General features: G+C 40.4%; 1 protein-coding gene across 1 annotated transcript; it reads right to left on the reverse strand.

Moving 5' to 3' along the window:
- Window positions 1-206: 206 nt before the first annotated feature.
- LOC106737694 (uncharacterized) lies at window positions 207-12,180 on the reverse strand. The gene is made up of 4 exons (XM_014602728.3): window positions 12,077-12,180; window positions 7,297-7,656; window positions 5,161-5,261; window positions 207-1,663 (listed from the first exon to the last, which is right to left on the reverse strand). The coding sequence occupies exons 1-4, from the start codon at window positions 12,126-12,128 to the stop codon at window positions 1,484-1,486; spliced, it is 693 nt and encodes a 230-aa protein (XP_014458214.1). The 5' UTR covers window positions 12,129-12,180; the 3' UTR covers window positions 207-1,483.
- Between the last annotated feature and the right edge of the window lie 6,198 nt (window positions 12,181-18,378).

Below are 18,378 nucleotides of genomic sequence, written 5' to 3' on the forward strand. Positions count from 1 at the left end.
CTCTCCTAGCACTTGTTTGGAGAAAGTAAGGTTTTTGGGTGCCTCAGTGTATTGGTTACTCAATACACAGGCCTCTCTCTCTCTTTTCCTGCCCACCCCTGCAACCCCTTCCCCAAAGTTAGAGTTTAGTTTCCTTCATGTGTATCATCTAGCCGCTTCCAAAAAAAAAGTCAGGTACTTTAATGCAATTTGACATAAATTGAAATGTTTTTTAATAGCAACTTTACACATAGAGAAAGGGGATAATATAATTGGGGATGGTCCTACTTTGAGCAGGAGGTTGGACTATATGACCCCCAGATATTCCTTACAACCTATGATGGTATCTATGATACTATCATTTCCAGATAAACATGTAACTTCCTAGAAAAGTACCACAGGAAGCGTTGCTAAGATAGCATTAAACTTAATGTTACAGAATATTGCAAAATCATAGGATAGGTAGCTTGGTAAGGAATTATTTAATTTTTCACCCTGAACAGAGATCACAGGGCCTTGAGAGTTTATTAAAAAGGAAGTGCTCTAGAGAACAACGTCAACAGTTTTGGATATCAATTTATGTAAAAACCTCTTCCTTTCCTGGCAACTTAAGTAATATTAGTTTGCTCCAAGTCTTGCATAAGTGACCATTACCCATTCCATTGTGAAGCTACCTCAAGGAGTACTTCATTACCATGCAAATTAAGGTAAGCTCTTCCCATGTCACCTCACTTGATTATTTTAACATAGACTCCAAAAGTCTGCTGGCACTTTTTTTCTAAAGCCATTGTCTCTGCTTAAAGAGTTTACACTTAAATTTTAGAAACAGCACACGAATAGATATGAAGGAACTTGGAAGATGAGACAAAAGTGAGACAAAGTAATAAGACCGTGTGTTTTTTCATATATATTGTCTGCACATCAGTATGTTTCCAGTAGTTGTTAAATAGGAACAGTGTTTTTCCCTCTGAAATTATTATTTTTATAAGCTACTTTTTCATTTTGTTGGGAAATCTGTAAAGGGAGATTGCAGGTTTCAGAGACTGGGAGAGATTAGAAAGACAACCAGGAGCGAAGTAATGTGTTAGGGTTAGGTGTAAAGAATTCCTCTCAATTACAACTCAGTCTTCCCTCTGTCATCATAACGCACAAATAACCAAAATGCGTGTGGATGTCTGAATCTAACCAAAATCAGAATTTAGCCTGGACTTTTTTGCATATGAGGAATTGGATCATCATTCTGTTGTTGGCTTTATCAAGGAAAGGAAAGGAAATCAGGAGGCATTCCAATAGACAGTTGTCACTTGTAACAGAGATAAAGTGAGGCCAGCATGTATGTTCATGTTATTCAACATAGTCATTCCTTTGTTTTTTTATTAATGTGTTGATAGAAGAGTCACTTGAACACTTGGCAATTCTAACTTAACCACTTTTCTACTGGGTAGAATAAAGTATTCATCACTATACAGGCTAATGTTATGACTACTGTATATACATTTCTTTTTCATTTCATCGTGTGTCCATTATGAGTAAAAGACCTTATTAGTGTCATATCTTCATATTCTTGATTAAATCCATTATTAACAGTTCTGGCTGGTTTGTCATAAGTCCATTCACTTGGCAATGTAGTGCTGCCGTCTGTGGTTCTTGAGTTGATCCTGAACTTTTTACAGCACTGATGAATCTGTTTCAATATTCCACGAAGCATATTGATAAGAAAACACTTTTTAGTCAAACACACTGATGCTTAGAGAACATTTACCTAATTTAAGAACGCTGGCTTCCCAAGAGTTATTTCTGGACTATGTATAATTTCCCATGAACACCACAGAATGAAGTATGCAAAATTATTTACTGCAACTAATAGCTTTTATACATGACAAAAAGCTATTCTTCATAGTAACATTGAAAACAGTCATTGATTTTGGGGGGGGGTGGGGGGACGGGTCAATGAAATTAATTAATTTAAATTCAATTAAAACAATATGCTAAATACTCTAATCCTAAATATTTAATCCTTTAAACCTGTATTCTTATCTTTACACTATGTGTTCCTTTAATAGGATCGGTTTATCCAAGCAGTATTTAAGGGGCTGTGTCTTTTTCATGTTTTGCTCCAGCAATTGGTTCCTTCAGTGTTTGGGCAATTAACATACCGGCCAGAATAATAGCTTGTTCTTCCAGGACAGACAGAGAGACAAAATGGGAGTGAGGATATCTGAATAAGAATAAAAAGGACTAGCTTTAGGAGACTGGGTGGTACTGGAATACAACGGGTTTCACCCTGAGAGTTCATATCTGTGTCATACACAGGTCAGCAACAGCACAATCATAAGTACATATATTTGCCTGGCATGAAATACAACATTTACCATTCAGTAAAGAAACAACTTTTTAAAGTTTCAAATTGCTTTCTCCAGTTCACTGTTCTTCTGTCTTAATTCTGATATCATGAATTACTCCAGTCAATGATACTGTCTTTAAAATGAGGAGTGTAGTGTCTAAATTAGCTCTTTTAAAACTTAAAGCTCCTTTATAACTTCAGCATAGATTTCTAAGTAAAAGCGATATTTTGGTGAGTTATGGCTGTTAACCACTGTACTTCAGAACTGAGCATAGATTTTTCTGCTATTGCTATTCATCTTGGTAGAAAGTGTTGCTATGAGGTGGCTTCATGGCAACAATAGTCAACTGAAAACAAAACACACACACCACACACAACTGTGTACAGTCACAATTAGATCAAACCAATGACTTTTTTACAGCAGTTATTTCTCTCTCTGCTCCCACTGGGCACATCTACACGAGATGTTTACTGTTGACTAATTAACTACACAGTAAACGTCTCGGTGTCTACACATGAACCCCTCTTACAGCACATGAAACTAAACCTCTGCAGCACGGTAGTCTTGTAAAATACAAGTACTACCTTCTGTGTAGGGTTTTTTGTGTGTGTGCAGCAGCACATGTGTAGATGCTGCACTGGGGCACAGGGTGCTTCAGTGTGGGGCTAGCTGGCAGGCTCTAGGGCACCCTGAACCCCAGGCAGCTGCTCAGTAGCACATGGAGATGGAGGGAGCAGCTGCTCTCCCCCCACCCCATCTCCATATGCTGCAAGGGGTCGGGGGTGCTGGCTGGGGCACAGGGAGTCTCAGTGCAGGGACTGCCTACCTGCTAGTCCTGCACTGAAGCACCCTGTGCCCCAGCCAGCATCTACACATGCACTGCTGCACACAAAAAAACTCCAGAGCAAATAAGTAATATGAGAGAGAGTTGCTGGCATAAGGGTATTTTACATTTGGAACTTACTACCTTTTTGCCCAAAGCAGTCCGTTTGTTTACTTTCAAGGTTTGCTGCAAAACCTTTTGTTTTATCTATATTGTTTGCAGAGATAAATCATTTAGGACCTACAAAGACCCCTTCTTTTTTTCTGGTACGAAGTTTAGTCATTGAAAGAAGTTTGAAAAGAGAAGTATGGGAAATGCAGAAGAGGTGTACAATCAGGGAGGATCATTAAGTGTCTGGACTCTTTCAGGTCAGGCACAAGACCAGTACAACCCCACTCCAAGTTTTTTTCCCTTCAAAGACTGACATTGTTAACTGTATTCTTTAGTGAGATCTCATGACTGCAAAAGAAATGTGAATGGAGAAGAGAGAAGCAGGATTAAAATGGGAGTTTTCTGCCTCACTGGTGAGAGCTGTACCTGGCAGGTAAAGCTCTCTGAGGAACAATGATCAGGGCCAAGACTATGATTGTTCCCTTGTAGATAGCACGGAGACAAGTGTTTTAGGGAGGGTTGCTACAATAGGATATGAGAAGATTTAAAAAGAAGCAACAGAATTGAAAAAGGTATATGGACAAGGAAAGCAGAGGGGTTGTGTAGCTAGTGCATGAGAAGGTCTTCAGTCTTGGGAGCATGGAATAGAAGAAAGGCTTAGGAACTGGGGCTGTGTGTAGATGAAATGAGAGAGGTGTGTGCACAACACTTTCAAATGGGCTAAATGCTTTTGCACCACTTTAATGGTGGTGGTGTTTGCACACCTCGGCAGAGTATTGCACATTAATTCCAGCCGCTGCAGGAAATTTGGTGGCATAATGCTCTTTAAATGACTTGGGGCACAGTCTGCTGTCCCTACAGCTGAAGAGCAAAGCACCAGGCTCTATGCAGCTCAGGAGGTCTGCAGGAAGCCATGCAGGCAGCCTGGAAGCAGCCTGAGAAAGCTGCAGTGATCCCTGGGACCGCCCAAGCTGGGTGCCTGCGGGTGGGTGCCTCCTGCAGGCGGGGGGGGCGCAGTGCTGCTGCCGCAGAGGGAAGCACCAGACCCTCTGCAGCCCAGGGACCACTCCGCCCGCCGGCAGCTCGCTCTCCTTTCCCCACCAGAGAGACAGGTAAGTCACTGGGGTGTGCACACGACATGGAGTTTAATTAGCCCCACATTGAAGTGGTGTTTTTTAAAACCCACTGCTTCAATTTAGGGCCCCCGTTTCATCTACACATGCCCTGGGACCCTCACAGTGCCAACTAGTGACTGAAAATTTCTGTAACCTATGGAAGAACTGAGGAATGAAGGGCAAGGATGTCTAGATTTTGTTTTGTTTTGATTTTAAATATACTGGAAGAAGAGTCACAATTAGTCAGGCCAGGGGATCAGTTGCCAGCACACCAATGCAGCCAACTGGTGGAGCACAGAAAGAAAAAAGTCAGGCCCAGACACTTGGCATCGGCTGGGATAAATGGAACATATTTTATGAAGTGTCAATATACCACGCTATGAACCAGCAGGCAAGTACACTAGCTGAAGAATCCCATTAAAGTCAGAACTTTACTGAAGTTTCAATTACTTTCCAAAATGGGATCAGAGAAACACAGAATATTTGGTAGCAACCAACAAATGATTTCCTAGTTTTCAGCAAGCTTGGAAGGAACATACCATACTGTTCTCCTAGGTAATCTGCCCTGCTACAACTTCTACTTTTCTTTGAAAGCCTCACACAGATCTGCACTGTCATGAGCAGGGAGTCTGGGTTTTATTGTGACCCTTTAGGTGATAGAGGTTAAGGAATGCCTTTATACCTGCTCACACATGTGCTCCTGGTTCAAACTTACTCTCCTTTTTCTACCAGAAGTACCCCAAACTATAGAAGTGTTGTGATATTTACCCTCTAAATAATTACTTACAAGGAAACCTATTATAATCATGGTGGCACTAATGCTGTATCCAAGAAGAAGCAGCCACATCCAAATATTTTTATCCGATCTGCTATCATGACATGTAGGCCCTGAAATAAAGAGATGAACAGTTAAATTACCTAAAAAGCAAAAAATTGTTTGCTGTTTATTAGTCAGATGTATTTTTTATCTGAGGGATTAGAGAGTATTGGACAATTAGCCTACCTGCTTTTCCATTTACATTCATCACCCCTCTTTCACTATTTTTTTTCAGGCTAAGAAGATGAGTCTTTCCTGGGGGAATCACAGACTCATTTTACTGCGTTATGAACAGTTTCACTTCAAAACTGAAATGTATGTATCTGATAAAGCTTATTAATAAAAGGGACAGAAAAATAACAGGTCTTAGTTCATTAGTTGTGGGAACTCTGAACATCTCTTGTTACTTGCAACAAACTACTATCCTAAAGAAGACATCCAGTTTACATGGCAACTGACACTTCATTAAAGTTCAAGCAATTACTTTCTTAAGAAAGAAATGTAATCTAATGATGCTGTGAAATTCAGGAGGCTTAATCTCACCCCCTCATCAGAAGTTGCTGTGGCCTCGATAAGTTGCAGTTGAAGTGTCTGCTGAGTATAATTGGTAATCAAGTATTTGGATGATGCCTAGCATCATCTAGCCTTTTTTCCAGGCAGATTTGTCTGGCAAGTCCAGATGGGTGAAGGACCACTCACCACGTAAGAGAGTGTTTTTCAGCCAGTGAGTCATGCTCTCACAGGAGGGTGGTGAGTAACTGAAAATCTTACTGTAATCTGCCACCCAGAAATTCTTACTTATCACTTATCTTTAAACTCTCAAGTTCAACCTCCTGAAACACACAAAAAACAGACTTATTGGGTGTGTTCAGGTGAGCATGCACGTATGTTTCCCCAGGAACAAATAGCAGCTGTACATAGTTGTATCTCTGTTGCTTGTCCCTGGGGAATGCCTGTGTATGTGTGCTCTGGCCCACGGCAAGTTGCCCCAGGTGGGGTAGGGAAGGCTGGGGCTGGCACCTGACCTGGCCCCAGCAGCCTGTCCTGAGGGCCTCCTGGGGCTCCTGCAGCAGCGATCCAGCATGGAGAACCTAGCCAACAGCTGGAGCATGGCTCTGGCTGGCCAGGCTCTGGTTTTGGGCAGCACACACTGCTGCCACGTGCTCTGTCCTGCTTTTTTCAGAAGCAGGGATTTTGACACCAGGATCTCCAGCAGCCTTGAAGATCTCCAGCAGCCTCCACAGGGATCTCCTAGTGTCAAAACAAACCTGCTGCACTGCAAATTAGCAGTGAAGCAAACACCTGTGTGTGCAGCGTGTGTGGTTTGTAGTGCCACAGATGAGTCTGCCGCACCACAAACCCATTTGAGGTGCTGCAAACTGCATGTAGTGTACGTGCATCTGTTTGCCGCACTGCTAATTTGCAGCACAGCAAGTTTTTCTGAGACTAAGAGACTCTGGTGTTAAAAAAAGAAAAGTCACTAAAAAAAGCTAGGCTCCAAGGGACTGAATCACACTCACTGCTGCCTCGGGAGGCCCCCAGGATGCCAAGTAAGGCTGATGGACCCAAGACAGGTGCTGGCCCCAGCTATCTCTACCCGACCTGGGACAATTTGCCCTGCACCAATTCCACATGCAGGGGCATGTGCAGCAGCCAAAAGCAGTAGCACAAATTTGTGCCACTGCTCTTTTTGCCTCAGCAACCGCACATCCCTGCACGTGGGGATACACCCATCCTGGCTGTCATCAATATATATTTTAGAGTAAATGCAAGTACATTTAAGGCAAGTGACAAAGTTTCATTTTTGAATAAACAGTTACTGGTCTGACATGGGTGAGATGCCCTGTTCTAAGAGAACAAATTGCTTGCCTGAAGGCTTTTTGAACTACAGTTAAGCCAGATTAGATACAGAAAATGCAAAACAAAGTAAGAAATGTTTCCTGTGGTAGAAGAGAGAATAGCATTACTATTCCACATTAGTCTACATATTGCAGATTGTCTTCTCCCTCCCCCATCCTGGTTCTGAATTTTTGAGTTGCGAGAGAAAAACATTTAGATGATTTCTATGTACCCAAATACATTTCTGAGACTCACAACGCTCCTTACCATGTACTGTCAGCTTGGTGCCTTTTCCACATTTATTCTGTGGTGGTGGTGGATCAGTTAGTGTCACATCACAGAAATACATGTTACTATCATCCAGCTGAACATTGTTCAGTTTTAAGATTGAAAACCTTTTGGTTGTTTCCTTTGTAATTTGCACCTGTGATTTTTGAAAATGAGAGATGCCTGGGCTTGGTTTGAGGCCTGGCTGATTGCAGTCTGGGCCTTTTCTCCAATAAACCTCTGTGTCAACTGTAGTTTTAGCTGGGTAGTCAAATTCACACAATATCAAAACTGTTGAATCAAGAGAGACGTTGATGTCCTGAGGATATTGTATGACTGAAAGTTCTGATCCACTGCTCACTGTAAGACAATAATGAAGTGGGTGCATAATAGTAAAAAGTTACATTCTTTACATTGGTGTACAAAGAAACCACACTTGCCTGTTTTTAAGATTATGGGCCAGGTTAGAATCTGAGCCAGCTCAATAAATGCGTGTGATAAAACCCTAAAGGTACAGAAGAGTTTTGATCATGAAAATGTGTGGTGAAATTTTGAACCAAAGGTAGTTTGACAAATTGTATCCCTCAGCGTGTTAACTGCTCTGTTTGTCCTCTTTGAGGTATTCAATCCACCTTCCCCACTCTCAGAAGAGTCCCCATCTTTTCCTCCCCATTGTCCTATCCTTTGTATTTAAAGTGCATTTAAATGACTTTACTCCCTTCTATTTAGCATCCCTGCTCTCTGCAGTGCATTCATAGCATCTGACAAAGCAGGCTATCACCTACTAAAAGTTACATATTTCTGAACAAGTTAGTCTGTAGGGTGCCACCCTGCTCTACTTTCTGCCTTAATAATTAATGTATACCATTGTCTTAATACATATAGTTATATGAAACTATGTCCTTATTTGTTGATGGCCAGATTCTGCCATCCTTGCCAATGCAGAGTACAAATGGGAAACAAGAAAACATGATGATGGTTATAGTAATTAGCATTACATTCTCTCAGACATTACAGTGGTATTGTGCTGCCTTTTTGTTTTATTAATAACAATTTCTATATTTCAATGAAATGGCAGTTCGGACTTACAACAACAAACATGTAGCTATGATCTAGGCAATAGAAGCAGTAGCTTTTATCAGTGTTCATCTTGAATAGCTCACAGCATTGCATCCCAGATTTTTTAGTTTTTAGGCCTCTTAAATCAATATGCAATGAAGGCTTATACTCTGAGGTATACCTGCAATCAGTTTTATTGTGCATAGGCCTGCATGACTACACAACATGTCTGGGTATGCCAGATGTGATTATATACTACCTCTGGGACAACCAAAAAAGCCAAGAATATGAATTCAAATAAGATAATTTATTTTAATAACACAGTTTTCTACTTTAAGAAACTTCTTTGGTATCAAGCAGTGCAATACATCTAGAAACAGTACACTACAGGATATCTTCAGATTCCATTTGCCTAGGAAAATCTCTAGGTACAAGAAAATAAATCAACATAGCAGATTGTGCTACCTTCATTTTCTTCAGCAATGTAGGTGCAGTGTTATATATCATATATTGGATATATTGGAAATAGCTACAAACCACCATGCTTGCGCATTCCTGGAGTTGTAGAAAGCCCTACTGGACTATCTTGTTAGTGTAGTTTAGAGCAGTCTTCTGGTGCTGTAACTGTTCTGAGTACTGAAATGACTCCTCAGCTTCCAAAATGATCAGAAGCAAAGTAGCAAGTTACCTATGCTATTTTCTCCATTTCAGATGTTTAATTGTACTCCTTTGAAGTTGAGCATCTAAGCGTATGTGTTTTGAAATAGTACTGAGATGTATTTTGTGGAGGCATTTTGCATTTGCATCCTGTAAATGTACATCCTTCATTTGCTTTGGAATGGAATGCAATTGTCCTTTAGATTTATATCTGAAGTTATATATTCAGTGTAAAAAGAATAAAACTGGACAAATCCCATATTTCTTAACTGTAATGGAAGGATGCTTTTGAAGAATGTAGCAGAACAAATTATAATGGCTGACTTATTTTTTAAAGGTTAGTAGTAGTTGTTTGCAAATGGTAAACTTATTTGAAGTACTAGTCATCTGAATACATTTTTATACCAAGAAATAATTTCATAGTTGGTAGGGTCAGAAGGGACCTAAGCAGATCATCAAGTCCGACCCCCTGCTGGGGTCAAATGAACCTGGCTAAGTGGCTGTCTAGCGTCCTTTTGAAGACCCCCAGGGTAGGGGCGAGCACCACTTTCCTTGGAAGTTGGTTCCAGCTCCTAGCAGCTCTGACTGTGAAGTAGTGCCTCCTGATATCTAGCCTGAACCTACTATCAGTCAACTTATGGCCGTTGTTCCTTGTTACCCCGATAGTGCTTGGGGGAACAGGGACTCTGCCTTTGCCTGCTGGTCCCCCTTGGCAAGTTTATAGGCAGCCACCAGATCCCCCCTCAGCCTTCTCTTGTGGAGGCTGAACAGGTTCGGGTCCCTTAGCCTCTCCTCGTAGGGCCTGCCCTGCTGCCCCCTGATCATGGGAATGGCCCTCCTCTGGACCCTCTTGATGCTATCCACATCCCTCCTGAAGCGTGATGCCCAGAACTGGACGCAGTACTCCAACTGCAACCTGACCAATGTCACAAAGAGGGGGAGGATCACTTCCTTGGACCTGCTCGTGATGTATCTATGGTTGCATGACAAGGTGCGGTTAGCCTTACTGACCGCATCCCCACATTGGCAGCCCATGTTCATGTTGGAATCAATAGCGACTCCAAGATCCTTTTCTGCCTCTGTGCTGAAAAGAAGGGAGTTCCCCAGCCTGTAGGTATGCTGCTGGTTCTTCCTCCCCAGGTGCAACACCTTGCACTTGTCTGTATTGAAACCCATCCTATTCTCATCCGCCCACCTCTGTAACCTGTCCAGATCTAGTTGTACCCTGTCCGTCTCTTCTAGTGTGCTCACTTTTCCCCACATCTTGGTGTCATCTGAGAACTTGGATAAGGTGCTTTTCACACCCTTGTCCAAATTGCCGATGAAGATATTGAACAGTGCGGGCCCGAGGACCAAACCCTGGGGAACCCACTGCCCACATCTCTCCAGATGGATAATGACCCATCCACCAGCACTCTCTGGGTGTGGCCCTCCAGCCAATTTGTGACCCATCTGAATGTGTAGGCATCGACACCACAGACACCTAATTTTTTAATGAGGGTAGAGTGAGAGACCGTGTCAAAGGCCTTCCTAAAGTCCAGAAAGACTACATCCACCGTGACACCTGCATCCAAGGCTTTTGTGACCTGGTCATAGAAGGCCACCAGGTTGGTCTGACAGGACCTGCCTCTAATGAACCCATGTTGATTGCCCCTAAGCATACACTCCCCTGCTAGCCCCTTGCAGATGTGCTCCTGGATAATTTTATCAAAGAGCTTCCCCAAGACGGAGGTAAGACTAATGGGCCTATAGTTTCCTGGGGCATCTTTCTTCCCTTTTTTGAATATGGGGAACACATTGGCCCTTTTCCAGTCATCTGGCACCTCACCAGAGCACCACAAGTGCTCGTAAAGCTGTGTCAGGGGTCCATCAATGACCTCTGCCAACTCCCTAAGCACTCTGGGGTGGAGATCATCAGGACCTGCTGATTTGAACAAGTCTAGTTCCTCTACAAGTTCCCTGACTAGGTCCTCACTGACCCCGGGCCTGGCTGTACCTCCCCTGGGTCCGTCCGGAATCCCAGCGGGGGGGATGTCCCTGTCCCTGCTCAGAAAAATGGAAGCAAAGAATCTGTTAAAGAGATTAGCTTTGTCATCTGGTGCTACCACCAGATTACCAAGCATGTCCTGCAGCAGCCCCACATTACTTGGTACCTTCTTTTTACCCCCATGTACCCTTCCACGTGTCTGGAATTGCTATCTACTGTGTTACCTTTGAAAGAGACTCCATTCTCCTCTTGAAGTCCAACATTTTAAAAGAAAAATAAAATTCTAGCTAATCATTCACAATGCCTCACCTTGCCCATGCATTTAAATAAAAAACATGCTATGTGCAAAAAATAAATGCATAACATTTTAATGATATTCCAGTTTACTAACCTAGTTCAAATTAATTCACTTAGAAAAATAGGTCATTTGGTGAATGTCCAAACTGTTTACTAGCAATAGTGAACTGTGAAAATTCATGCTGTACTTTTTGATCATGCACTGAAACAGAGGTAGGCAAACCCCAGTGCAGGTGCCAGAGCCTGGCATGCAAAGGCATTTTGCTTGGCATGTGTGCCATGGGGCAGACAACAGTGAAGGGGCTGTGTTGCCATAACAAGCATTGTGGCTCCCCCATTGTCTGTCTCTGGCACACTAGCCTCTTACAAGTTAAGGTTGCAGGTGTTCTTGGCATTCTGCCTAAAAACATTGTTGACCACTGTACTAAAACATACAAGAGAAATATAGCAGTTGTTTGAAGGCTACAAAAAAGTGGTTTAATTACCTAACACATATCAAATAATACACTTTAGGTGTATTTACTAATATTAGTCCTTTATTTTTAATGCATTTTAAATTAATTATTTTTATATCATTACCTTTTTAGGCTACCTTTCTTTTATATTATAATACATTCCATAAAACAACAAGTAAATGGTAGCAATAATGGTAAGGAAAATGTATTTTAATTTAAGAGTCAACAAATGACACTTTCATTTTACTTTTATTACTTGTCTTAAGATTTAATGCTGCCTTTCTAATCAATTTCAAGCATGAAAAAAATCAGACAAAAATCTTACCTGAGAAGTGAATACAATAAGGTATTGTCATTAATATGACGAGCCTCATCATTTTCTTGAGATTCCTAATTTTTAGGATTTAAAACCTCAGTTTAAGCACTTAATGCTTTAGTTGCCAGCAATTTGTGCAGGAAAAATAAAGCTCTCTTAAGAACTTAATTTCCCCTTGTATAGAGGGAGGTTCTTTGTGGTTTACTATCTGATCATGTTCCATCCTTCTGAGTGTGTTGCAGTTACCTTTTTGTTTCACAAAATAAAAATTGAATTTTGTCAGGGCTTATTTTTCTACTTTAAAAAAAGGATTATATAGAGAAATAAAGAGTTGTAATCATGTTTGAGGTGAGCCCTCTAGCTTTCTATCCTGAGCTACTCTAAAATTATATCCCCCCTCCCACAACAGTGTACTCAATGGTAAGCAGGATCTTTAAGAAGAAGAAGAAGCTCCAGAGGATGCTTATCCAAATAGAAAATAAACAGAGAACAGAAGTATAAAACAGCCATGGGGACTAACCAGGAACTGCATCCACTAGTCTCCATCTCGGAAGTCCTTCGTTCTGTTCAATTTTTGCCTAATTATACAACAAAAATGTGTTACTCAAATGCTTCAAGGGGTTTCTTTTCTTTTTTTTGCTAAAATGATGGCACCTCTGGCATGACCACATCTACTTATCCTGGCGCTGAATCTAGGAACGTCAGCACCAGGCAGATACTCCTTTAATAACTATTAAAATAATAAATTTTACACTAGAAGGAACCATTGAACCATTCAGTCCAGTCTGACCTACTGCATGCCATAACCTTTAACATTTTACCCAGCTAAGTTGTTGCTTCACAGAACCAGTAAGTGGACTAAAGCATGACCTGCCTTAGCTAAATTGTATTTTCCAGAAAAAGGTGCACCTGAATAGATGGAGAGTGTATTGCTTACCTTGTTACAGTGACTAATCATCCTCATGTTTACAAATTAGTGCCTTATTTCTAGTTTGAATTTCACAGGCTACAGCTCTTAGCTGTTGATCCTTTTTATGCCTTTCTCCACTAAAGAGTCACTTAATATCTTGTCTTTTCTCCCTAGTCAGGACACCTCAGTCTTCTTTTTGATCACTTAGACTGATTTCCTTAAATCTCATACTGTAGGACATTTTCTCCAGCTCCTGAATCTTTGAGTGGTGCTCTTTTGCATCTTCTCTTGCTTTTCAATATCCGTTTTAAAAACAGAAACATCTGACAAGATGCAATTTCAGTATGTGTACCACCATTCTTGTACACAGAAATAAAACTGTCTCCCTACTCTTAGTCATTTCTCTCCTCTTCAGATGTCAATGGTTCACATTAGTTCTTTTGACACAGCATTACACAGAAGCTCACGTCCACAGAACCCTTAAGAACTTTTCAAGATCATTGATTTCCAGAATACAGTCTTCATTTTATAGGTATGGCCTGCATTTCTTGCTTTTAGGTATAGACATTTTCAACTTGGTCTACTAAAAGTTTTTTTGTTTGAGCTGAGATTATCTTGTGACCCAATTTGCTCTGTATGACTGCCTTGTCCATACTATTTTATCATTTTTTCTGTCATCCACAAATTTTATCAGCAATGATTATATATTCACTTGTATTACTGAGGAAAACTATTGATAATGTTAGGGCTAGTATGAATTCATGGAGATTCCCCACTAGAAACAATCCCATTTGATTGTTAATCCCCATTAAGAATTGTTTGCAATGTGTGTTAGTTCTTACCCTATATTTTCTGTGTGCTATATTGCTACTGTATTGTGTGCATTTTAATCAATGTAATTCATTTGCTTATTAATTTATTTTAGTTATTTAAAGGATGCATCTCAGAATAAATGTTTGTGGCATGTCTAAACTAGCATTTACAGTCATGTCTAGTTTAAATTTATTAATTATCGCTCCAAATGAAAGAGGAACAAAAATGTTATTCTTGACATAATCCAAGTGGCCCTCCGGATGAACATGAAGACAGGGGACAGAACAAGGTCTGGGTCTAAGAAACTAAGGGAAGAAAATTTCAAAAATCAAAAAGAAAAAGTACTTGTTAAACTATCTAGCTTATAGTTTTATAAAGAATGCACTTCCTTCTCAAGAAAACAAGTCTGAGTTATTTTTTGTTAAAATGTGTATGCACGTGCATGAAACAGGTAGCAATGACATTTGATAACGTTCAATTTAAAGAGAAAAACAAAACACATGGAAGTGAGAAACTTTTCTTACCACCTTTTATCAGATATGCCCAAATAGCAAGCTAATTTGAGTTATAACATTTTTAGCAGGTATAATAAAAGCTCTTGAAGAGGCAGATTTAAATAAAGAAAATATCACTCAGAGAAATCTGATTAAAGTCAAAAGCTTATGAGTTAATGCAACCATCTTGAATTTACAAATACATATAGGCAAGTATTCAAATTAAGGCATAATAAACAGAATCTTTCTGAAAATTCTCTTAACAGAAAGCAACAAAAATACTATATCCTATCTGACTCACTAGTTATAAAATATACTTTCATTTTAGATCAACTCAAATTTTACTCATTTTAAAATAATTTTAAACATTTCTTGTAAAGTACATTCAAATTAGGAACCCTAGTGGAGAAATATGAGGTCACATTTTAAGCAGTAAATTCATTTAAGATAGCTCAGAAGACTCAAAGGAATTATAATGAATACCTTAGCAATACATATATGTATACCAAAGGAATTATATATGTATACCTTATGTAACTGTTATGAAAAGTCAGTATTAAAATCTGCTTTAAGACTGAAAAGTTCAAAAAATAGTAAAACCTCTCTTAGGAGTGGCTGAGAAAAAAAGAGATCCCCAACTTGTTCTCAGAAACAATGGCAGAAGGGTATTATCCATTGTGTGAAAAATCCTCCCACAACTTTGAAGCCTTGCTTTAGGAATGCATTAACATTTGTATCAGGGGTGTACTTGGTAGCCATGTTGGTCTGAGACAAAAAGACATACAAAAAACTAGAACTCTTGGTTCCAAAATAATACCTTTCATTAAACCAACTGGAAACTGGCAAGAAAATTGTCCTTTTCTTGCAAGCTTTCAGGAATCGAATTCCCTTCGTCAGGCTCGGGGAAAAGTGTAGATGGTAGAAGATGGTAAAAAGTCCCCATAGGTCGGAAATAAACTTCATTTTTGCACAGAGGGAGCTGGAGATGGAAGTCTGTCCCTCTGGGTCCATGAGTGTCTTTGTGAGCTGTGTTGAGTAGCTCTTTGATGTGTTGATCAGGTAGAATTCCTTCCCTGAAGGTGTCAGATGGTAGGTAGGGAGCCAAAAAAAAACTTTCTTGTTGTTCTGCAATGAAGTTTAAACTCCAAAATCAGCTGAAATCTGGCATCTTCCATGTTTCAGGGGTGTACTTGGTAGCTGTGTTGGTCTGAGACAAAAAGACATACAAAAAACTAGAACTCTTGGTTCCAAAATGATACCTTTTATTAGACCAACTGGAAAATGGCAATAAAATTGTCCTTTTCTGCAAGCTTTCAGGAATCAGAGACCCTTCATCAGGCTCTGGGAGAAGCGTAGATGGTTTTTTGTATGTCTTTTTAACATTTGTACGTGACTTTAAGCATTTGCTTAAACCCAGTCCTTTTTTACCAAGCATGGCGAGAAGGAATTGAAGTCCCCTTGAAGTCAATTAGATTATAGCATATGCTTAAATGCTTTGCTGATGAAAAGTGAAATTAGTCATGTATTTAAAAGGTAAGCATTTACTTAAACATTTCACTAAATCAGGCCAGTGTGAAGTCTGTGGCAGCAAGGAGCATGATGAAAGATCTGGAGTTGGGAAGAGCACTCATAATCAATTCCAAAAGTACTAATTTATGGCAGGCTATAGAAACCATTAAAATGTCCTTGCACAAAGAGTACTTTTACTATGAAACAGCATTGGAGGAGATATTAATCTTTAAATCTTTTATACTCTTCCTCTTGCATGAAATAGCTGACAGAAAAGACCTTTTAAGGTCTTAAGTTTAACACAAATTAAGAACAAGCCTACAATGAGTTTTACCCTCTTAATGAAAGGAGTGTATAACTCTAAGATACCTGGTGATGAATCTAAGTTCTGTGGGACTACTTCAGCTCTCCCTTACACTGGTGAGAATCAGAAGATACCCATTTAAAATAATGGACTGGTACTAGTGTAAAGTCTGTAAGCAAGATCAGATTCAGACACTGTGTCTCCCCTGGGTGTCCACTTACTACTAACTTTGAATATAGTGATGGTCTTTTTGGCAGGCAGGCCACAAAATAAGCCCCACACCCTCCCCAAATGCTGCTTGGATTCCTGCCTAGAAGAGAACCCAAAGGCAGATCCAGAGGGGCTGGGGTGGGCACAATAGCACCCTCTTGAGCTGTGCAGAACATGCATAATGAGCTGATGCACCACCTTGTCAGAATGGGCTCCTGCCAGAGCCACTGCTGTTGTGTTGCTCTAGAGCCCAAACAGCAAGAACTACTACTATTTGTCCCCCTTTTTACTTGATGATGAATTAACTGGTGATAAAATGGGGGTGATGGTGGGAAATGCAAGGAGCACTCAGCCCCTGGACTCCAGCGCTGCAAAAACGTTTTGGCCTCAGCAAAAAAATATGTGCTAACAAGCTAGTGAGTTCACAGAGCTCACTATACATGCACAGAGCTGAAGGGAGCTGTGACTACACCTCCCTTAATTCTCTCCTAGATCTGCCAATGGATGTACGTAAAAGAATTTGCACCCTGGAATGGGGGGAGGTGGGGGAATGAGGGAATGGCTTGAACTTCCAGCCACATGGAGTAGAGTCAGGGCGAGAGACTGTTGTGAAGGCAGGGTGCAACTGCCAAGAGTCAGGTTAACTCTTCTCTCGTTCCACAGTCACCGCAGTTTTGTATAGTGAGTGAGGATCCAAAATCCTTAGTTTGGTGATGGTAGCAGGGCCAGGGAATGGTTAACCTGACAGTGACACCTGATCCTCCTCTGACAGCCACCTCCCCCACTCCACTGCACCTGGCTATTGGCTGGAGTCTCCCTCTGCACCTTCTTCACCTCCTTTACTGAGTGTCTGGGGCTGGTGTGCCACACAGAAGCTGGCCACAACACTTGTGGAATATGTGGTGTGGGTTGGCCACCCCTATTCTAATATAATTTCAGAAATCTACAAATTTGGTTTCCTGAAAAAGGACTATTTTAATGACATCAGTTACTAAAATGAAAAATGGGGGAAAAAAAAACAAACAGGATCCTAACACAAACTTTATCCTGCTCCTTGAGTATTAAAAGGTTTAAGGCATAGCCATCTGGAAAGATGCTTGAAAGGAAAGGCAACATACAATTAGCTTTCATAGTATATTAGAGGCAGCTTCAGGTAAGAACATGGATATTGTATTTCTCTCTTCTGAAGCATTGGAAATGGTTATAAATTCTGAGGGAAGAGCCACACAACCTCAAAGATAAGTATTTTACATCTGTCTTCATATTGGGAAATAATTAAGAATATTTAAGAAATAATTAAGGATTTTCAATGTGTTCAAAAGATAAAGGTTCAAAGATAAAGATACCTTTCAAGATATTCTGAGTGACTAAAGAATCTTATGTGTACTGAAAAGGTCTTGGCTTTCAGCCAGCACTTCACTGTCTGAGTCCATGTCAGTCCTGAAATCACTGTCATGATTGATTATTTCAGTGGTGGTAGTGTCAAAGCCTGGTTCTATAATGGTGTTCGTTGAGAAAACCAAGCGCACAGCAATCCTCATAATATGGACAGGTGGCATGAAAACTGCCTGAGAACCAGTGTTGGTCCTTCACTTTTTTGTAAGAGGATCTTGGTTCTTTACTATTCATCTAGCGTTGCATAGTATCCCAGGTATGCCCACATCCTTTAGCAACAGGCTCAAAAAAGTCCTAGTTACTAAGTTTTTTTCTTTCCTATGTTCTGAAACTTCAACTTTACAAGAGAGTGGAGATTTAGGACTTTGCACATAGTTCCATAAAGATAACCAAAAAGATTTAGTAATTTTATCATGCAGGGTTGCTAGTTATATGCTGACTCCATGAATGTGCAATGGGAAAGGGATTGATCCATGTGTCAGCATTTCAGTGCATAAGTATTTAAGACACTTAAGTATGGGAGAACATCTTCTCACCATTTACAAATACTCAAGAATGATGCAGGCATACACCTAAAAAGATTGGTCAGTCCCAATAAAATGCAAAACAGTGTGTGAGGATAGTGAGAGGGCCACCAAAACAGTGCACAGTACAGATACAAAGGATGTGCAAACAT

Source organism: Alligator mississippiensis, chromosome 1, assembly GCF_030867095.1.
Source record: "Alligator mississippiensis isolate rAllMis1 chromosome 1, rAllMis1, whole genome shotgun sequence".
Lineage (NCBI taxonomy): Eukaryota > Metazoa > Chordata > Crocodylia > Alligatoridae > Alligator > Alligator mississippiensis.